The sequence below is a fragment of the Crinia signifera genome, chromosome 1 (genome assembly GCF_055691185.1).
Source record: "Crinia signifera chromosome 1, ASM5569118v1, whole genome shotgun sequence".
NCBI lineage: Eukaryota > Metazoa > Chordata > Amphibia > Anura > Myobatrachidae > Crinia > Crinia signifera.
In genome coordinates this window covers 393803744-393826647 of record NC_139217.1, presented here as the reverse complement: position 1 = coordinate 393826647, position 22904 = coordinate 393803744, and the positions used below count along the sequence as shown (strand labels likewise).

Genomic DNA, 22904 nt, shown 5'->3' with positions numbered 1-22904 from the left:
TGCTCCATGGCATCATATCGTACACTTTCCATCACCCCTTTAGTTTGTTTAATATATATGTAGCACCCTTCACATTTATTATTACCTCTTACTTAGGTAAGTCCTATCACATATAATTTCCCCTATCCCTTTTACTATCACTTTAATTTCACACTAATGTGATGCCATGGGGTGGTTCTGCTGGGCTGGCCTGGGGGGTCCTAAGCCCTGGACCTGTCTCAGAGTAGTGTTAGGGACTTGTCCTATTGAGGTAACCTGGACGTGGTGGACAAGCCGATAATAATGGCCATCATTATGCTAATAACCTCCAATGCAATATAGCAAAGATATTAAAAGGTCTAGCATTTATATTTAGTGTGCACCTGCAAACTCCTCCTCCTGCTTGCTGCACTACAGGTCTCAGCAGGTAGCACCTCATATGTCCAGGGTGTGCAGTTTAGGGCCCCTCCCCCTATGTACTATATATTGTGTATTCATACACACTGGAAGGAACTAGAGACGCCTTCCTCCTTAACTAGCACCCCACCCACCTGTCCCAGATTGATTTTAATCAGGTTGGAGTCCCAACATTCAAGACTGCGCACCTCAGCTTGGCACTATGAGGGTAAGTCCTACTATACATATATGCTGAGTGTTAGTCTGTGGGACTGTGTTTGGGGCGCAAGGCTCTTTGGGTTGCTGTTGCTGGGCTGCTCCATGGCATCATATCGTACACTTTCCATCACCCCTTTAGTTTGTTTAATATATATGTAGCACCCTTCACATTTATTATTACCTCTTACTTAGGTAAGTCCTATCACATATAATTTCCCCTATCCCTTTTACTATCACTTTAATTTCACACTAATGTGATGCCATGGGGTGGTTCTGCTGGGCTGGCCTGGGGGGTCCTAAGCCCTGGACCTGTCTCAGAGTAGTGTTAGGGACTTGTCCTATTGAGGTAACCTGGACGTGGTGGACAAGCCGATAATAATGGCCATCATTATGCTAATAACCTCCAATGCAATATAGCAAAGATATTAAAAGGTCTAGCATTTATATTTAGTGTGCACCTGCAAACTCCTCCTCCTGCTTGCTGCACTACAGGTCTCAGCAGGTAGCACCTCATATGTCCAGGGTGTGCAGTTTAGGGCCCCTCCCCCTATGTACTATATATTGTGTATTCATACACACTGGAAGGAACTAGAGACGCCTTCCTCCTTAACTAGCACCCCACCCACCTGTCCCAGATTGATTTTAATCAGGTTGGAGTCCCAACATTCAAGACTGCGCACCTCAGCTTGGCACTATGAGGGTAAGTCCTACTATACATATATGCTGAGTGTTAGTCTGTGGGACTGTGTTTGGGGCGCAAGGCTCTTTGGGTTGCTGTTGCTGGGCTGCTCCATGGCATCATATCGTACACTTTCCATCACCCCTTTAGTTTGTTTAATATATATGTAGCACCCTTCACATTTATTATTACCTCTTACTTAGGTAAGTCCTATCACATATAATTTCCCCTATCCCTTTTACTATCACTTTAATTTCACACTAATGTGATGCCATGGGGTGGTTCTGCTGGGCTGGCCTGGGGGGTCCTAAGCCCTGGACCTGTCTCAGAGTAGTGTTAGGGACTTGTCCTATTGAGGTAACCTGGACGTGGTGGACAAGCCGATAATAATGGCCATCATTATGCTAATAACCTCCAATGCAATATAGCAAAGATATTAAAAGGTCTAGCATTTATATTTAGTGTGCACCTGCAAACTCCTCCTCCTGCTTGCTGCACTACAGGTCTCAGCAGGTAGCACCTCATATGTCCAGGGTGTGCAGTTTAGGGCCCCTCCCCCTATGTACTATATATTGTGTATTCATACACACTGGAAGGAACTAGAGACGCCTTCCTCCTTAACTAGCACCCCACCCACCTGTCCCAGATTGATTTTAATCAGGTTGGAGTCCCAACATTCAAGACTGCGCACCTCAGCTTGGCACTATGAGGGTAAGTCCTACTATACATATATGCTGAGTGTTAGTCTGTGGGACTGTGTTTGGGGCGCAAGGCTCTTTGGGTTGCTGTTGCTGGGCTGCTCCATGGCATCATATCGTACACTTTCCATCACCCCTTTAGTTTGTTTAATATATATGTAGCACCCTTCACATTTATTATTACCTCTTACTTAGGTAAGTCCTATCACATATAATTTCCCCTATCCCTTTTACTATCACTTTAATTTCACACTAATGTGATGCCATGGGGTGGTTCTGCTGGGCTGGCCTGGGGGGTCCTAAGCCCTGGACCTGTCTCAGAGTAGTGTTAGGGACTTGTCCTATTGAGGTAACCTGGACGTGGTGGACAAGCCGATAATAATGGCCATCATTATGCTAATAACCTCCAATGCAATATAGCAAAGATATTAAAAGGTCTAGCATTTATATTTAGTGTGCACCTGCAAACTCCTCCTCCTGCTTGCTGCACTACAGGTCTCAGCAGGTAGCACCTCATATGTCCAGGGTGTGCAGTTTAGGGCCCCTCCCCCTATGTACTATATATTGTGTATTCATACACACTGGAAGGAACTAGAGACGCCTTCCTCCTTAACTAGCACCCCACCCACCTGTCCCAGATTGATTTTAATCAGGTTGGAGTCCCAACATTCAAGACTGCGCACCTCAGCTTGGCACTATGAGGGTAAGTCCTACTATACATATATGCTGAGTGTTAGTCTGTGGGACTGTGTTTGGGGCGCAAGGCTCTTTGGGTTGCTGTTGCTGGGCTGCTCCATGGCATCATATCGTACACTTTCCATCACCCCTTTAGTTTGTTTAATATATATGTAGCACCCTTCACATTTATTATTACCTCTTACTTAGGTAAGTCCTATCACATATAATTTCCCCTATCCCTTTTACTATCACTTTAATTTCACACTAATGTGATGCCATGGGGTGGTTCTGCTGGGCTGGCCTGGGGGGTCCTAAGCCCTGGACCTGTCTCAGAGTAGTGTTAGGGACTTGTCCTATTGAGGTAACCTGGACGTGGTGGACAAGCCGATAATAATGGCCATCATTATGCTAATAACCTCCAATGCAATATAGCAAAGATATTAAAAGGTCTAGCATTTATATTTAGTGTGCACCTGCAAACTCCTCCTCCTGCTTGCTGCACTACAGGTCTCAGCAGGTAGCACCTCATATGTCCAGGGTGTGCAGTTTAGGGCCCCTCCCCCTATGTACTATATATTGTGTATTCATACACACTGGAAGGAACTAGAGACGCCTTCCTCCTTAACTAGCACCCCACCCACCTGTCCCAGATTGATTTTAATCAGGTTGGAGTCCCAACATTCAAGACTGCGCACCTCAGCTTGGCACTATGAGGGTAAGTCCTACTATACATATATGCTGAGTGTTAGTCTGTGGGACTGTGTTTGGGGCGCAAGGCTCTTTGGGTTGCTGTTGCTGGGCTGCTCCATGGCATCATATCGTACACTTTCCATCACCCCTTTAGTTTGTTTAATATATATGTAGCACCCTTCACATTTATTATTACCTCTTACTTAGGTAAGTCCTATCACATATAATTTCCCCTATCCCTTTTACTATCACTTTAATTTCACACTAATGTGATGCCATGGGGTGGTTCTGCTGGGCTGGCCTGGGGGGTCCTAAGCCCTGGACCTGTCTCAGAGTAGTGTTAGGGACTTGTCCTATTGAGGTAACCTGGACGTGGTGGACAAGCCGATAATAATGGCCATCATTATGCTAATAACCTCCAATGCAATATAGCAAAGATATTAAAAGGTCTAGCATTTATATTTAGTGTGCACCTGCAAACTCCTCCTCCTGCTTGCTGCACTACAGGTCTCAGCAGGTAGCACCTCATATGTCCAGGGTGTGCAGTTTAGGGCCCCTCCCCCTATGTACTATATATTGTGTATTCATACACACTGGAAGGAACTAGAGACGCCTTCCTCCTTAACTAGCACCCCACCCACCTGTCCCAGATTGATTTTAATCAGGTTGGAGTCCCAACATTCAAGACTGCGCACCTCAGCTTGGCACTATGAGGGTAAGTCCTACTATACATATATGCTGAGTGTTAGTCTGTGGGACTGTGTTTGGGGCGCAAGGCTCTTTGGGTTGCTGTTGCTGGGCTGCTCCATGGCATCATATCGTACACTTTCCATCACCCCTTTAGTTTGTTTAATATATATGTAGCACCCTTCACATTTATTATTACCTCTTACTTAGGTAAGTCCTATCACATATAATTTCCCCTATCCCTTTTACTATCACTTTAATTTCACACTAATGTGATGCCATGGGGTGGTTCTGCTGGGCTGGCCTGGGGGGTCCTAAGCCCTGGACCTGTCTCAGAGTAGTGTTAGGGACTTGTCCTATTGAGGTAACCTGGACGTGGTGGACAAGCCGATAATAATGGCCATCATTATGCTAATAACCTCCAATGCAATATAGCAAAGATATTAAAAGGTCTAGCATTTATATTTAGTGTGCACCTGCAAACTCCTCCTCCTGCTTGCTGCACTACAGGTCTCAGCAGGTAGCACCTCATATGTCCAGGGTGTGCAGTTTAGGGCCCCTCCCCCTATGTACTATATATTGTGTATTCATACACACTGGAAGGAACTAGAGACGCCTTCCTCCTTAACTAGCACCCCACCCACCTGTCCCAGATTGATTTTAATCAGGTTGGAGTCCCAACATTCAAGACTGCGCACCTCAGCTTGGCACTATGAGGGTAAGTCCTACTATACATATATGCTGAGTGTTAGTCTGTGGGACTGTGTTTGGGGCGCAAGGCTCTTTGGGTTGCTGTTGCTGGGCTGCTCCATGGCATCATATCGTACACTTTCCATCACCCCTTTAGTTTGTTTAATATATATGTAGCACCCTTCACATTTATTATTACCTCTTACTTAGGTAAGTCCTATCACATATAATTTCCCCTATCCCTTTTACTATCACTTTAATTTCACACTAATGTGATGCCATGGGGTGGTTCTGCTGGGCTGGCCTGGGGGGTCCTAAGCCCTGGACCTGTCTCAGAGTAGTGTTAGGGACTTGTCCTATTGAGGTAACCTGGACGTGGTGGACAAGCCGATAATAATGGCCATCATTATGCTAATAACCTCCAATGCAATATAGCAAAGATATTAAAAGGTCTAGCATTTATATTTAGTGTGCACCTGCAAACTCCTCCTCCTGCTTGCTGCACTACAGGTCTCAGCAGGTAGCACCTCATATGTCCAGGGTGTGCAGTTTAGGGCCCCTCCCCCTAGTCACTTTATCCCTAGTTACCCATTTTATAGATGCTCGGAATGTTCATGCAACAGGGAAATGATACATTCATCATTAAATTTACATTACACAAATATAAAGGAAAAACGTTTGTTCTCCACCATCTGTGCTTCTCTTCATCATGACGTAACGTTACCCTCGGCAGCGCCTAGATCACTCTGCATGCGTGGACTGGTGAGATGCGTTCAAAATCTAGTTAGCAGTTTTGCAATATGTGGTACAGTCCAAGTGCGATTGTTGGCTGGCTTTATGTGCAAGCTGCAGACCTCTATTTTGTTCCTTGTTCTTTGCAGAGCTTGTCTACAACTTGTACATGATGTTGGCTTTTCTTCTGGATTAGTAAAAGCATGTATTTCACAGAAGTGGATTTATTTTCCATTAAAAAGACACTGCGGTAGAATGCCCTCACTCTCCAGGGTCAGGCTCTGAAGAAGAGCTGCATCACGGCTGTCTAAATGCAGTACTCCAAGTCTGAAATTGCCCACTCAGATTCCTGCCGAGTTTAAATATTAAACGTACACATTGTTTGCAGCTGACAGCCGTTACACCTTGCTTAAAGATCGCGATTTATGCTCATTATCATATTTTCTGGAGGTGTTCTTTTCCATTTTGCACTTCCTTATAAATCTTTCCCAAGATAAGTACTTCTCACTAATATCTTTGCAACCCTTCTGTCAACATTAGCTGACTGATGTGGTAATTATCTCTTGGTAAAAGTCGGTGGCACTAAGCACTCTGCTGTTTTTGTACGTAATCTGTTGAATTCTTTTGATAAATGGTGTGAGAGGTTTTACAGGTAATATAGCCCAATATCTATATAATGCTTTCTCTCTCTCGCTCTCTCTCTTCATAATGTATATTACACACACAGGTATGAAGTGCGAATGATGAATGACTCATACATAATAATTTTTGTCATTCTGTCTAAAATCTGTCATAACTATGAGTCTATTACCCTGTCATTTTAGCTCTGCTGTAAGGACCTATGGCAGTAAGATCTATTGCAGAATTCTGTAGTCTCTATTATCCTTCATGTGTTAATCCTAGTTTAAGGTATACCCGTACCATCTACACCAGGGATAGCCAACTCCAGTCCTCAAGAGCTACCAACAGTTAAAGTTTCCCATGTCTCTTCACAAAATGTGAAGTAATTAGCTCCACCTGTAGATCATTTATAATGTGTCAGTCAGTAATGAGTGCATCGGTGCCCCAGCTAGGTGATCTAGATCACCTGGACGCGGTGGGCAAGCCGTTACTTATGGCCATAAATAAGCAAAGAACCTCGCTAAAAATGCAAAATTTTATTGCAAAATTTTTAAATTGGGAGTTTAATTTGTGCACCTGCACCTTTAAAGACTTTGTATTCAGTTCTACTGAAAGGTCTCCGCAGGGTCGCACCTCTCAATTGGTGTGCACCCCAGGACCCCACCCCTGTATAGGTGATCTAGAAATCATGAACTGTTGGTAGCTCTCGGGGCCTGGAGTTGGCTACCACTGATCTAGACCATGGGTGGCCATATTTTTGTAACATGGGATCTATGTGCAAAAAATGTTCCCCTCCCAGTGCAATATGCCCCTTGGTACTCTTTACCTAGAAGGGCGCCAGCGATTGAAATCGCGGTCGTCGGGGGTAAAAATCGCGGTCATCGTGGGTAAATCGGGATGGCCGCGATGCCCGCGATGACCGCGATTTTCCCATAGGGAACAATGTTAAAAAGGCTGATTGACCGCGATTTGACTGTTAAATGCCTCAATGGACCCGATTTGGCCCTAGGAATCAATGTTAAATGGGCCACAGAGGCCAAATAAGCACAATTAACCCTTAAATGTCCCCCCCAATTTTTAACGCCACCCCACGATCCACGCGAACCCGAAGCGTGGCGAGCGCAGCGAGCCCGCGAGGGGCGGCGGTACGCGTCCTCCGACCTTTTCATGCCCTACTATCCACTAGGGCGTGGAGTGAGAATATAATAGTGTGGCGAGCGCAGCGAGCCACCGAGCCCGAAGCGTGGCAAGCCCCGCGAGGGGACGCGGATACCTTCACAGGTAGACGCGTCCCCTCGCGGGCTTCACAGGTGTCGGCGTCGCCACGGACACCTGTGAAGCCCGCGAGGGGACGCGTATAACTGTGAAGGTATCCGCGTCCCCTCGCGGGGCTCGCCACGCTTCGGGCTCGGTGGCTCGCTGCGCTCGCCGCACTATTATATTCTCACTCCACGCCCTAGTGGATAGTAGGGCATGGAAAGTTTGGAGGACGCGTACCGCCGCCCCTCGCGGGCTCGCTGCGCTCGCCACGCTTCGGGTTCGCGTGGATCGTGGGGTGGCGTTAAAAATTGGGGGGGACATTTAAGGGTTAATGGGCTCTGTGGCCCATTTAACATTGATTTCTATGGCCAAATCGGGTCAATTGAGCTATTTAACAGTCAAATCGGGTCCATCGCGCCTTTTAACATTGATTCCTATGGGAAATCGTGAGCATCGCGTCGCGGGCATCGCGGGTACATTTATGGCCGGCCGCGACGCGACCGACACGATTTCCATGTTTAACATGGGTTTCAATGGGAAATCGCGGGCATCGCGTCGGTCGCGTCGCGGCCACACATAAATGTACCCGCGATGCCCGCGACGGGCGCCCTTCTAGGTAAAGAGTACCTGCCCCTTAAACATTATGCGACATTGAATAAGCCAAAATTCACATTATGCCACATGGTATGAGCCAAAATTCACATTCTGCCACACGGAATGATTCAAAATTCTGCTATGCGGGGTGGTGGTGGTGGTGGTGGTGGTGTGTCTTCATCAAGGTCCTCCCAGTTGCTGCCTGATATTTTTGTGGCCACTTATAAGAAAAAAAAAGGGGGACACAAAACTCAATCACAGGCAGTAACTGGGTAACTTATGTTTGTGATGTGACCCCCTTCGACCCCCCCCCCCCCCTCCGACTATATAAACGCATTTAACAAAACCTGTGGGCTGTGGTGAAACCCATCCTCCCACATGCAGTGCATATCCCACTTTGAAATGTTATTGTAAAATAGCTGTCAGGATCTCCGCTGCAGCTGGATCCAGCTTGCCGTTGCCACTGAGTGCTCCCGTTGATCCTTCCTGCTGAGCCTTCTCTTCAGACTGCTTAAAGGGGGTGTGGGGGATGCAGGATTTCCAGTGTGGGTAGCGGGTGCCTGTTCCCCACTGTGTCGGGTGCCATGGTTCCAGGCATTTCGAATAAATGAAACTCAACCTGTATATTGTTAATGATGCATGCTTTCACGGTTTGCTGTGGCCTATATTGTCCTGTATATATTGTCACTGATGGCTACACTCCTGGATGTGGTCATTGAATGATATAATTTGTAAAATTGTTCAGTGTGTATATCATGTGTCCAGGAGTTCCAGGCAGTTCAAGGGAAATAGTGATATTGTATCGTTCGGCTAATGTGTACCCAGCTAAATGCTGTAGTATTGCTGCCTACCTTGCACATAACCAAATTCAGACATACAATTATATAAATATGGATTGCTCATTTCCAGAGATTGATTTATTGCAAGTCCATCCTACAGCGTTTTATATCCCTTTCTGAGCATTGAAGATCAAAGAAAAATAAATATTGTTAAACATTTATTATAGATGTTTCTGTTTGGGTTCAATCAATTCTGCACAACCTTATGTACATGTAAATCTGCATCTGCAAACATCTATTTCAAAGCCCCATAAACAGCTGGAAATTGAAAGGACCCCCCCCCCGACACACACACACACACACACACTCCTAAACCTGATCTTTGTTTGATACTTATCATCCCTTTATGTAATTCCTTGCATAGTTGCCCAGTGTGTATGGACCATTAAGCTGCCCATACACCTACAGATTTATCTTTAGATTTGGCTGGTTGGAACAAAAACATGGTTATGGATGAGCGCAAATGACAGTTGACCATTTGCTTGGAAATACTGGAAAACTGACAAACTGTCATTCAGATATTACAAGGTGTTTGTTCCAACCAGCCCAATCTGAAGATAAATCTAAAGGTGTATGGTCACCTTTACTGTGTGCAATATGACCCATACACAAAGATTGCTGTAAATCACGTCATTTTTTTTATTTTTGGTTTAGATTCTGTGGAAGCTGGAGAGAAACTTGTCCAAACAGCTCTGGATGCATTCGGGAGAATAGGTAACCACTTAGATTTTATACCATCTACTAGGTAACTTGGTGATAAATGCAAATCAACTGTTCTAAAACCACAAATTACATGATGTCATCCATGAGCTTCAAATAAATGTTAAGTCAGAACACATACATTTTGTGTAATTGATTTACAAACCATTTCTTTAACTTCTTTACTCGTGTTGTCTTCAAATGGTGTGTTAATCTCTATTTGTCAATACTTTATCATATCTAAAAGAGGAACGATTTGAAGATTCATAAAAAATAATGCAAGGGTAAAGTCCAGGTTTACGGAAACCTTTGATTAACTTTATTATGCTCTTATAAACTTAGATACAAAGGACAGAATAAAGCCAAATAACTTTTAATTTAAAAAATATAGTCTGAGCACATGCTTAATACCAATGCATTATGGGGAATGTACAACATGCACCAGTATATCCCTTCTGATGGCAGTCCATCTACACGCCTTATGAAGCAATGTCTGTTCCCACCCTCCTGAGGTGGTGAGCAGAATTGTATAAAAAGTTGGGTTATAGGGCTCCCAAAAGGCAAGGCATTGTTGCATTCAGTACTTTAAATGGGTTAAGCTAAACACTATGCATTTATTTGCAGTAAGCACAATAAGTAATGGGCCCCCAAAAACAATTGAACAGTTCTGTGCCCATTACTTACGAAAAAACAACAACTTGTGCTGCTCAGTTAGCTCCTACATACTTCCTTTGGCTGGGTGAGTGCGGGGGGGAAGACACTGCTCCTATAAATGAACACTGATTGGGCTGAAGCATATAGATTGCCACATTCTCCTGGCGCCTGCCAAGCTGCTTCCTTTCCGGCTTTTGTTCGTAGGCAGCTTGTTCCTTCAGGTGCAAAGTCAGGATGACCATCTTAAGGATTCAGCAATCCATGTAAACCTTTGGGAGCATTGTTTGCTTATAATTTAAACTGGGTGGAACTTTCCTTTAATATTCAGTTTTGAGTGGAATTCTATTAAAGTATACTAAGCAGTTACTCTTAAACAAAAAAAATTATAATAATGAGGACATTTTTGAAAATTACACGGGGCGATGTGCTTCATAACTGTCTCAGTGGCCAGCATCGCCGTTACTTAAATTCTGATGCTGGACAGCACTTTATCAATTATAGAACCTACATAGTTGTCACTGAGATCATTGTTGTTATGGCATCACTAAGAATTGCTTAGATATGGGATAATGACCCCCATACTGCAAATTACTATGAATTTTGGATGTCACAGGCATTCTGCAACAGTGCATTATTATATGATAATACACATATTTTCCCAATAAATATGTGAAAATTGGTCAGAACTTTCCAGTTCTAAAGCCAGTCATTGCACTTCCCATGGTTCCCTCACTTTACAAAATTAGGGTCCTACTCTACTATTCCTAGGCCCCATCACATATTATGGGAGTTTGGTGCAGGCAGTACAGGTAGTATGGAGGTGGTAAATTTAAAGCAGTTGGGGGTAGTGAGGTGGTGAGGTGCAGGCAGTAATGGGAGAATTAAAGGGGGTAAGGGTAGATAACAGTCAGTGCAGTGATGGGGGCAAGGAGGGTATGGGTGTTAGGCAGTATTGGGGGCATGGAGGAGGTAAGAACAAGGTAGCAGTTGGGGCAGGGCTGGTGGCAAGGAGGGTGTTGGTGCACTCAATACTAGTGGCAATGATGAGGGTATTAAGGGATAAGAGTAGATCACATCTGGGGCAGTGCTAGGGGCAAGGGGGGTTTAGGGGAAGGCAATACTGGGGGCAGTGATGGAGCATATGTAGATGTAAGGGTAGATAGCAGTTTGGGCAGTACTAAGGGAAAGGAGGGTGTTCGGATCTCTGTATTTATAATATAATGTAGCGGATATATTCCTGCCTGGGCTCCCTATATTGTAGTTATAATTTAATGTAGCGGATAGATTCCTGCCCAGGCTCTCTGTATTGTAGATATAATGTAGCGGATATATTCCTGCCCAAGCTCTCTGTATTGTAGATATAATATTATGTAGCGGATATATTCCTGCCCAGGATCTCTATATTGACAATGGCCAAGTTGCCAGGTCGGGTCATTTCATCAGCAATGAAGTATAATACATGCCCGCTCAAAGTGATCGCGTTGCATGCAGGGAAGCTGGCGAGCAGGGATGTGCAATAAATGGCTAAAACCAATATAAATTTATACATTAATTTCTGTAACCTTTGTCCTTTTATTGTGGTTCTATTCATTTATAGTTTTATTTTTGTCTGTTATTTTAACATTTGACCTTTGTTTTACAGATATTGTTATAAACAATGCTGGGTAAGTAACGTTCTTGGCGATATGCATCTCTTTAAATTTTTATTTACAGTATGTCAAAATAGTTCTTTGGTCATTTCTATTTTGTAGCATTTTGCATGCCATAGGTTTGGAATGTTCCCTTATCTAGGTTTCTTTTGGCTTTGACGTTCTGTCTAGTAAGTACAGATTAACTTCACATAGCTGCAGATTTAACTCTCATCTTGCTGTTACAGTATCTTGTCATCTTGTGTACAGGCTAATGATATAGGACAACAGCTGTGTGAAACTCCTGTACCAGATTTCTCAAACAAGAGTATTTTCATGCAGAAAATACAGATCATTATTTTAAGAAATCTCCAGCATTAGTTGAATGGTCGGAAAGAGAAGTGAAGTTTGTGTTTTTTTTTCTCTCTAATTTTAATAATTACCAGTACATTACGGCAGTTTTACCATACACACGAGCAGTTATTTGTACCAAAGTAGAACTCGGTGTCTGTGAAGGATGTAGCCATAAGCTGATTGCATTACATTCCCTAGCCACCCTTCTACTATGCCGTCAGGTATGATTTTCAAGTTCAGAGATGCAAAACCTATACATCTGAGGAAACCATTAAGTTTGCAGTTCAGTGGAACGTGAAAGTTCTGTGTGATGTATAATTATATTATGGCCTATAATAAAAGTAGAGGCGACAGTCTGAAAGGCAGCTTTATGTGACCCTGTTGTATAAGACTATTGGGTGTACACTCTGTAATATTTTACCAATGTTCCACAAATTGTGAAATAAACCTGACTAGCTTAAAAACTCAAAGTGAGGGAATTTCATTTACTTATTTAGATGAATGTTTATGCGAATATTGATGAGACTATTCTATGACGCTATATTTACTAAAACGGAATTCAAGCTTGAATAAAAAAATTAAACTCTGCATTGGGGTTTTACCACATGACAAATTATCAGGCTCAACTGCATCTCCCTCATAGATTCTTCAAAATATGAGCAAACCCAAAAAAGTTGTGATTTTTTTTTTTTGTGTGTATCTAAATGACATTTAAGCATTCAATACAGTCGATAACCTTGGTCATGTAGGGCCTTGGTCATGTACGGCTTTGAAACTCAGTAAAATTATCTTGAAAATGATTTGCCATTTTATGGGAAGCCAGTGAAGGAAGTAGAGAATGGGACTTATGTTGGTAGAATGGGCTGGTTGGTTAATTGCTGGCAGCTGTGTTTTGTACCAGCTGTAATTGATGCAGTTGTTTGATTCTGGCTATGTTCCTCAGATGAAAGAATATGGTCGAAGGATCTTGCAGGAGCTCTCACCCCCGGCACCCGCTCACGTTGCCAGCCAGGCCACGCCCCCCCCCTCAATATGCTTTTGTTAGTTTTATCTTGTCCTCCAAAAGATAAAACTACTCCTTGATCACTCCTTGCTTGTAGACAACCACCCTCTTCTATGCCTCCCTTTCTCGCTTGGCCTTTAAGCATTGATTTGTTTTTCTAAACACTGCTTCACTGTTTCATCTACTGACACATCCTCCTCTTTATTTTCTTGTCACTCATCAATGCTCTGTTTTGGGCTGCTGCTTTCTATCTTAATACCTACTTTCTTGGTGAACTGCTCTTTTGGCTTCTACAACCACTTTTATTTAGATATCTTACACATTTACCTCTCTTGTCGTCAACTGTCTCCTACTTTTTAATCACTTCAGCCTCTGCCTTAACATGTAAAACAACAGAAATTGGAAGCAGCGCTCACAGTAAATTATTGAGAGTGAATCAATTAATAAAAGTTAAGACATTTATTAAATCATGTATAGATATACATTTTTCTCATAAAATTCATGTGCATATACACATTTAAAGAGCAAAAGATAGTGATCACATTAAAACATGAAAAAATATTTGAGTAAAAAAAGGGGGGGGAAATTGGGTTATTGTGAAAAACCACAATTGGTGACCAGATCTCACGTGTGTGCTGGTGCCAGATCTTGGGAACCCTCTGGAGGATATACCTGCTAATTCATCTGACCACTGCTTCAACAATTGGAATTATCCGGCTCAATTGCACCTCACTGGACATTCCAGGCCACGAGGTCGAAGGTAGGCTACCAAACATCAGCCACTCCCTCGCTGTGCCCAGAGGATTACAAATTGCCGTCACTTTGGATTCCATCCATCTTGTGGGAATAACCACTGTGTGGACAGTGCAGGACTTCTTCAACCACTCTTTCCTCCAATTTCCAATCCGGGACCCATACACACACGTGAGATCTGGTCACCAATTGTGGTTTTTTACAATAACCCAATTTCCCCCCCCTTTTTTTACTCAAATATTTTTTCATGTTTTAATGTGATCACTATCTTTTGCTCTTTAAATGTGTATATGCACATGAATTTTATGAGAAAAATGTATATCTATACATGATTTAATAAATGTCTTAACTTTTATTAATTGATTCACTCTCAATAATTTACGGTGAGCGCTGCTTCCAATTTCTGTTGTTTTGCTTTTTTCCAATTGTGGGGACTGACCCTCCCCTTGAAGCAGCTGCCCCAATTGACCAAACCACTCATACCACGCGCTCCCGGAGCCCACACCCTCAGTGTGGACCCTCTTGTTGTACAATTTTTCTGCCTTAACATGTCTTAACACTGTCTAAATCTTAACATGTCCAAAATAATGCTCATAAACTCCCCCCCCCCCCTTTTTTTTTTTTTTTACTCAAGGCATTTCCAAAATCCCTTTCCATTCTCACATTTTTTTCCCCACTTTATGGCCTTTCCTTTCCCTGTTTTTTTTTTTCACCTACAGTCTGTCCTTGATGCAGATCTTCATCTGTTGCTGCTCTATGTCCACTGTGCAGTTAACCATACTTTCTACTTAAGTCCTCCCTAATTTAACATTCTCAGCTTCACATTTCTAATTCTCATGGCATGTACCTAATATTATTAAATATTTAGAATACATGTACTGTATGTGTCCTACTGTATATGTGTGTGTACTGTAGGCCTGTATATCTAAAATCTGGAAGTGGTGGCGACACTCGGAACCTAAATTAAACCATGGGACACAATCGTTTTCAACATTTCAGTATCTATGTATCATGACATTTAAATCGGGGATAGGAGCGTGATGTCATGTTCTGTGGGCTGGCACAATTTCCTGACTTTGTACATCAGCACTGCAGAGGTGGGCAACTTTCTCAGGTATGGTGAATACATGTGGTACGGGTAATGACATATCCATTGTGTGTGTGTGTTTGTATGTAAATAACTGGTTGTTTATCATTACAACAAATCAAGGGCACAGATAAAGAAGCGGTTTGTTAGAAAATTCCTTGCTGTGTAAGATTAACCATGTAGGAAATACATTGTTTCTGTACAGAAAGGTGTTAAAATGCAGATAAATGGCATATCATTTTTAAATTTTTACCTGTATGTAATGTAGTGCAACGATCTGAATGTTACTTAGCAAAGAGCATTATGACTCTAATTTCCTGTATAAAATTCAAGCTTATTAGAATTAAAGCCGTCCTCTTGTGTAAAGAAATCTTTCTGAAGTTTTATTCACCACCTTGCCCAACTAAAATATTTAACAGTGATTCTTCTCCACTGAGCACTCTTCTGTTCTTGCTTTGATGTTTTTAATTGTTACCATGGCAAAACTAAATTACTCTATGGAGACATCCATTTTAATTTTAACTTTCCAGATGCTATTTAATTCTACTTCTGTTCAGTGCATAAGCCTTCAGCTGCTATTTTCAATATTAACAACTGAGAAAAGCTTGGGTGGTAAACAGCAATGAGATACCCATTTTTTTTTTTTGGCAAACAAAGAATATAGTATACTTATCGCATCTTCCTGCGCATAATTTGTGGTAGCCATATTGTATACTGAACCAGCATTTTTGAGAATGCAGTATACTTAATTCACTAGGAACATGTGACAACAATGAGGCACTTATTTCAGGGCCTTAAGCTGTATTAAATTTTGCACATGTTTCTTATAGGTTGAGTCTCCCTATATCCAAAATTGGGCCAGAAGTGTTTAGGCTTTTGCATGCCATAATGAAATCTCTTGGGGTTGGGACCCAAGAGTAAGCACAGATTGCATTTATGTTTCATATACACCTTATATACACATACAGTAGGTGGGTACAGGGCCAGTTTCTCGACAGCTCTGATTTTGTGTAATTCAAAAATCAAAGCAGCTGGGTGGCCATCTCTAATAACCTCACAAGAGACTCCAGAGATACCAGGAAACCCCTACTCTAAAGTCCATAGAATTGTGGGGCCCTAGGGCAGCTGCCCACTAAGCCCATTTTGTGCCAAAATTTTCGACCGCTGGAAATATTGGCAAACACCTACTGTATTCAACGTATCTGTTTTTTGTATGCATTTTGCCCATGCAGATTCATATCTTGAAAATGGAAGCTCAATTGTCGAATCTGTCGCCATTTTTTCCGATCCGCAATCTTTCCGACATTTGGAAAAATTGAATAGGTCGAATGTAAATTTGACCTACTCTTTTTAAAATGTGCTGATATTTCCAACTGTTGTAAAATCACACATAGCCCAAAACTTTTAGGTAAATGTATACAGCATTTTTAATCATTTTGTGCATGAAACAAAGTTTGTATGTATTGAAAAAGAAAGAGGTGGTCGATTGCGCTAATAATGTTTTAAACAAACATATGAAACATGAATTAAGCAGAAATGGTCAGGTGTAAATAATAAAATAAGAATTTTAATTATGACATGTAAAATTTACATAATATATGAATAAAAAAATGGTAAGGAATTAAAAAGATGGACAAAAAGATTGATAGTCACCCAATTTGTAGGAATGTGTATGCCAGTCCTTTAGGGAATTATCCCAAATTTTGTAGAGGATCCTGGATAAGTTATTTGTAATCCAAAAGATTGGGGAACACTCCAGTGCTGTTGCCACCTATTTCCACAAAGATTGTAACCGGACTTCTTTAGGAGGTGGCGTGCCTCCAAGATGGTACTGTGCCGCGGAGAAATTTGGGATAATTCCCTAAAGGACTGGCATACACATTCCTACAAATTGGATGACTATTGATCTTTTTGTCCATCTTTTTAATTCCTTACCATTTTTTTTATTCATATATTATGTAAATTTTACATGTCCTAATTAAATTCTTATTTTATTATTCACACCTGACCATTTCTGCTTAATTCATGTTTCATTTGTTTGTTTAAAACATTATTAGCGCAATCGACCACCTCTTTCTTTTTCTGTATATTGTATTGGGGGTGACTCCCCCTTTGTATAGATTGCTGCTTTTAGCCAAGCACACTCATACCAAGCGCCTTTAAATCGATATAGTTTTCTATATCTCTTTTTCCTTTTTTTGTGTGTATTGAACCATCACAAAGTAAAGGTGTCCCTATGTTAGTCACACTCAAAAAATGACACATTTTTGGATACAGGAAAGTCGACCTGTATTTCTGCAGTAACTTGAAAGAGATATCTGAAGTTCCCAGTAGAACTTAAACTTAATTTTCATCATTAGGTTGATGCCTTAATTATCTTTACATGATTTACATTTGCATGATCCTTTATTAAAAACATTCATATTAGTTTTTTCATTATTTTATAGAATTTTAAGAGACCGCTCGTTTGCAAGAATAAGTGACATGGACTGGGGTAAGTGATAATGTTTTTGATGATCCTTTTCCCATTTGATTTAAAGATATTACAGTCTTACATTTAAATAAAAATTTAGTAGATAATCATGATGATAAGGGCAAAAAAAGTTGTAATTTATTTTTAAATATATGATCTGAATTGTGTCATGTAGTAATGGTTATACCATTCACAGTAACAGGTTTCATATCACTATCCCATAATTACAATTGGTTGTTTTTTGTTGTGTTTTCATAGGATGAATTTTATGATTTTATGTACAGTATATACTGATAATATATAACATTAAAACCACTGTTTGTGTGTGTGTATGTATGTATGTACTGTGACAGAGTATTTTATTCCAGGGAAATAATTATTTTATGTCAAAGAATAGAAATGAATTTGGTTATTAAAGTTACCTACTGTAGTTATATATAATGAATCGATAGATATATAGATCGATCTTTATGGAGACAGAGGCTTCACATCCAGCATCATGTAAAATTGTCAATAGTACTGTAGTTTCCAAAACGAACAACAGATAATAAAGTCCATATGCGTACAAGAGCAGCATTTGGAGGCCAACTTTTTGTTGATTCCTGCAGGTACGCTGTTATTAGCCAGGAGTAAGGTATGTTGTGAACATGGCCGTCGGACTGTGATGACAGGAGGATGACTGGCTTATTTTCACCCTGACACTATGTGGATAAGTACTGAATTTTCCATTCATGCTGCCTGTTTGCACTTATATTGTCAAGACTCCAAATACTGCTCTTGAACGGACATTTTATAATGTGTTGTCATTTTTTGGAAACTACGATTGACACTTTATAAATAAGATTTTTTTTCTTGATACTGAATGTGCTGGCTTTTATTTTCTTCTGGTCTCTCACTTTGTCTGTAATGGGTTAAAAAGTGAAGTGCACAACACAGACAAAGTGAGAGACCAGAAGAAAATAAAAGCCAGCACATTCAGTATCAAGAAAAAAAAATCTTATTTATAAAGTGTCTATAAATACTATATATATATATATATATATTCAGCCCGGCACTCTTCCTGAAGAAATTTCAACTGCCACAGTGTCTTCTTGCTACATTAACATGAATCGACGTGGTGAACAAAAAAGAGGCACTCTGGAGGACTTTTTACAGGAACAAGTTTTAGTGTAACAAAACCTTGACAAAGGGGTTAGTAGACCCCGAAACGTTGGTTTTGTTTCACTAAAACTTGTTCCTGTAAAAAGTCCTCCAAAGTGCCTCTTTTTTGTTCACCACGTAGATATGTATGTATGTATGTATGTATGTGTATATATATATATATATATATATATGCATGTACAGTAGGAGCAAGTTTCATCTTTGCTCTTTTGGTCATGGCTAGCCATGGCTATTCTATTGTTCTCAGCTACAATACGTATTGAATTGCATGTGTGTGTGTGTGTGTATATAACAATCTATATATACCAAACAGTTATGTGTTTTTCAGATCTACTGTAAATAACGGATGAGTAGTGTAAATTAATACTGTTTGTCCAATCGCAGCACAATAGAATGAGCAAGAACCCCTCCTCATTCATCTTGATGATCAATAAAGTATGAATATTATACAAAGTACTATACTGTATATCGCAAGTAACTCCATAATACATCAAATAAGTTCTTAATTTGACTACCACATTGACATCATGCTTGAAATTTAATAGAACCACTCCAATCTCTCTATATGCACAATAGGTTCAATAGTTCCTGAATGATTCCAGAAAAGGCTGAGCTTAAAGGTTGTCATACACCCCCGCCCCCTCTTCCCCTCCTTGAGTTGTATAACAATGATTCATGTGATGGGGTTGCTTGAGGCATTTCTGTGTATCATTGAATAGATACAAGCAAACACGGTGTGCACTCACGGTTTGTTTTTTTATGACATAGAACAGGTACATTTTTTGATTTTTACTCAGACTTTGTAGGTTAAAGGAAGGTGTTGGTCATTCTCCACCCATTGCTTTTGGTGGTTGCTAATAGATGTTGGAGGGTTCTTTTGTCTGCTCACTGAAGGAACTCGAGAGAGGGTCATATAGTTATTGCTTGGTCTGTCTGGTTTGCGGATCAGTGGAAATTGGTTCCTGAAAAATAACCTAGGTTCAGTTATCGGAGTTCGAATTAGATAGCTACCTAGGTAAAGGTGCATTGTGAAAAAATGATCCTATAGAGAGCCAACTGACCGCTACTTGGAGAGTATGTATTCTCCAGGCACTGGGTAGAGGTAAGACTCCCCACTAACCCACGTCCAGCCTTCAATGTGAACAGCATTTTAAGCTGCTGTGACGCAGCTTGACACCTGTGTTTAGTTACCAGATTTAAATCTGGGTTTTAGATAGAAAAAGGATGTTTTTAATATACGCTGCAATGGAACCATCATGTCTTAAGAGACATAATAACCTCATCCTGTTGGTACTAACTACACAATAAAATAGTGATATTTGAAGATGATTGGTATGCAAAATCAGTGTTATTGGGGGATCACTAAGAAATATGTGTGTTTTATACCACAGGGTGTTACGATAACATTTATAAATAGTTTCATTATTGGTGAGCGGTAGGACCTCTATGAAACTCTTCCAGGTGTCTCTTTTTGAGACGCTTCCAACCAATACATGCCACATATTTTAATCTGTCTTCTTTGTGTTTTATTACTGATTACAAGTCCTAATTCGGCACAGCCAATGCAAAGGATTTTGTACTTTTTGAATTTAAGCTCATAAGAGTACAATATTGCAACATCCTCACAAATGAAGTTGTACAATTGTGCCTTTTACTGTATAAAAATGTTTAAAAAGATTTTATCTTCGAATAAATAAGGATATTTTTATTATTCTTATCTCCTCATATTTTATTCTTCCTAATTAACGGTTATCTCTGAGATTTAACATTTGGTACTAGTACCCACCTAAGTTTAATTATATTCTAAAACATTATCTATACTGTGTATTAAAAAATAATAAAATATTTTCTAACACTAATTGTATGAAGATACTTGTAGGAGATTTCAAAAGAATCGAAAGAAATCTATAAATCCCTGCAGAGGAAAATTGAAGTGAGAGAGTACCGTAGATGAAATGAAATAGTTTCTGCCACTCATGAAATCTTTTAAGAGCGGTTCATTTTAACTGCGGTACTCTCACACTCCAGTTTTACTCTGCAGGGATTTATAGATTTCTTTTGAATTCTCCAATTATGATCTCTATATAGTCAATGTTTTTTGAAAACGGCAATAAATAGTCTACCTCTAGGTTCTATAATAGTATTTTTTTTTCTTTGTAACTATGTATTCCTCTTACAGGAGTTATTTCTATAAGGCATTTTTTTATTTGCGGATAACCTTGTTCCTGTTACGATGGATTAATTACATATATTCAATGATGTTCAAAACATGATGCGCCACAAAACCAAGTGACACAGGAGTTTAAATGAATGTCTAATGTATGACACACTATGGGGGTATGCAATGTGCCGCCGTTATTTCCGACGTGGGAAATAGTGGCAGCTCCCTATTCAATGCTGTCTTTAGCGACAGCATTGAAGCGGGATCACGGCAGAACGGGCCCAACTTTAGAAGCTGTCGAGCCCGTTTTGCTGATAATGGCTGTGGAATGTCGCGGACCTGGACGCAGATTGCCAATCCACCGCCATTTTTGCGGCCACGCCCCCTTTGCGCTGAGGGGCAGGCGGGACATTGAATCCCACCTGTCGTTCTGCGGTTGATGAGACCGCAAACGGGCAAGGATCACGGCTGTCGGTGTGGATCGAGAGCCGTGATCCAGATTGCATACCCCCCTGTATGCTCACGTTAAGTCAACCAAACAACCATCAATACTGGAATACACTATATCTATTTTATTTAACCCTTTCCTGAGTTACTCAATGACTGAAGCAACATTTTTGTTGCTGAGCAACCGCGAATGGTTGCTCGGCAACAAATTTGTAACCAAAAAAGGGTGAGTAGAAATCCCACAAGAAATCCTTTTTTGATGCCCATCCAAGAACTGTTAGATCAGAAACAACCCCACCCCCAAATAATTAATAAATAAAGTAAAAAATGAAGTACTGACAAACAGGTTAGGAAGTGACGTAGGCATATCGCATCAACTTTAAGGGACCGTGGTTCTTGGCAGCATACATTATCTCTGATATTTCTGACCTCTCGTATTCTATGAAGCCACTATATCCACACTTGTCTTATGTAATGATTCGTACTCTTGATAAGATTATTTGCTTAATGCTGGGTATACAGCTGAATATCGGGGGCTATCCAATAAGTCCTCTGTCCAATGTATGTGGTGGGAACAAAAAAAATGGTAATGTATGTGAGCATATCGTTTGCTCCCAAAAACTTGATAACCGCTAACGATCATTCAGAAAAATTAGTTAAAGGCATTTCATTTAACAAATTTATTTTAACAATAGTCTTTGTCCATTTTCCACTTTTGGGAGCAAATAAATGATTGGCATATGCTTCTATACATTGCATGATTTTTGTTCTCACCAGACAGACAAATCTGTAGCTGTGTACTCGCTCCTCCTTCCTATATAAAGTATCAACTAAAACCACTTTTCTTTTTTTGGCAGATATTATTCATAGAGTTCATTTAAGAGGGTCTTTCCTGGTTACACGTGCAGCATGGAATCACATGAAGAATCAAAAATTTGGAAGGTACAAATTCAGTTTTAGACTATTTTTTTTATTTGATTAGTACAGTGGTATTTTTGTTTTTCTTAGTGGATACATAATTGTGATATTTAAAAGTATTGTGCGCCATACTATATGTATATGTAATGTAATAGGATAATTATATACAGGTTGAGTATCCCGTATCCAAAATGCTCGGGACCAGGAGAATTTTGGATAACGGATTATTCCGTATTTCGGAATATTTTAATATTTCAATGATGTATTTTGAAGTATCTTGCATTTATGCTGTATAAACACATAATATACACACAAATATATTTTATTACCACATAAAATACACACAAACATATTTTAATTGTTCAAAAAACAAGGTTTCAAAATGTGAAACAAAATGTGTGTACTATCTCAGCACTGAATTTGAATGCCAAGCAATCATTGTCTTGCACATATATAGTGCCAGTTACATATCATGTCCCCAGTGATGCTGTTACATATGTCCCCAGTGAGTTTTTAGCAAAAAAAAAATTTTTTTTCACTTTCTGGAATGTCCGTATTTCGGAATAATTCGGATAACGGATATTCGGATACGGGATACTCGACCTGTATTCACTAGTTAAAAACCTGTTAGACTGACAGACAGGGCGATCGCCGCTTACACGGTTGCTGCCTTGTTTCTGGAACCCCTGTTGCTGGGAGCCAGGCCTCTGTCATGCTGAGCAGGTGCGTGCGTGTGTGTATTGGACCCAGTTTCTCTGTTTGCATGCAGTATATATAAAGCAGCTAAGCCAGTCATCTGCCACC

General features: G+C 40.6%; 1 protein-coding gene across 1 annotated transcript in view; it reads left to right on the top strand.

The window, feature by feature from the left end:
- The window catches only part of HSD17B4 (hydroxysteroid 17-beta dehydrogenase 4), a 258525-nt gene that overhangs the window by 55691 nt on the left and 179930 nt on the right, over positions 1–22904 (top strand). The window contains exons 4-7 of the mRNA XM_083151604.1: positions 9417–9476; positions 11758–11779; positions 17388–17434; positions 22040–22124. Of these exons, the coding sequence (XP_083007730.1) occupies positions 9417–9476; positions 11758–11779; positions 17388–17434; positions 22040–22124 (214 nt within the window). The remainder of the gene's footprint in view (positions 1–9416; positions 9477–11757; positions 11780–17387; positions 17435–22039; positions 22125–22904) is intronic.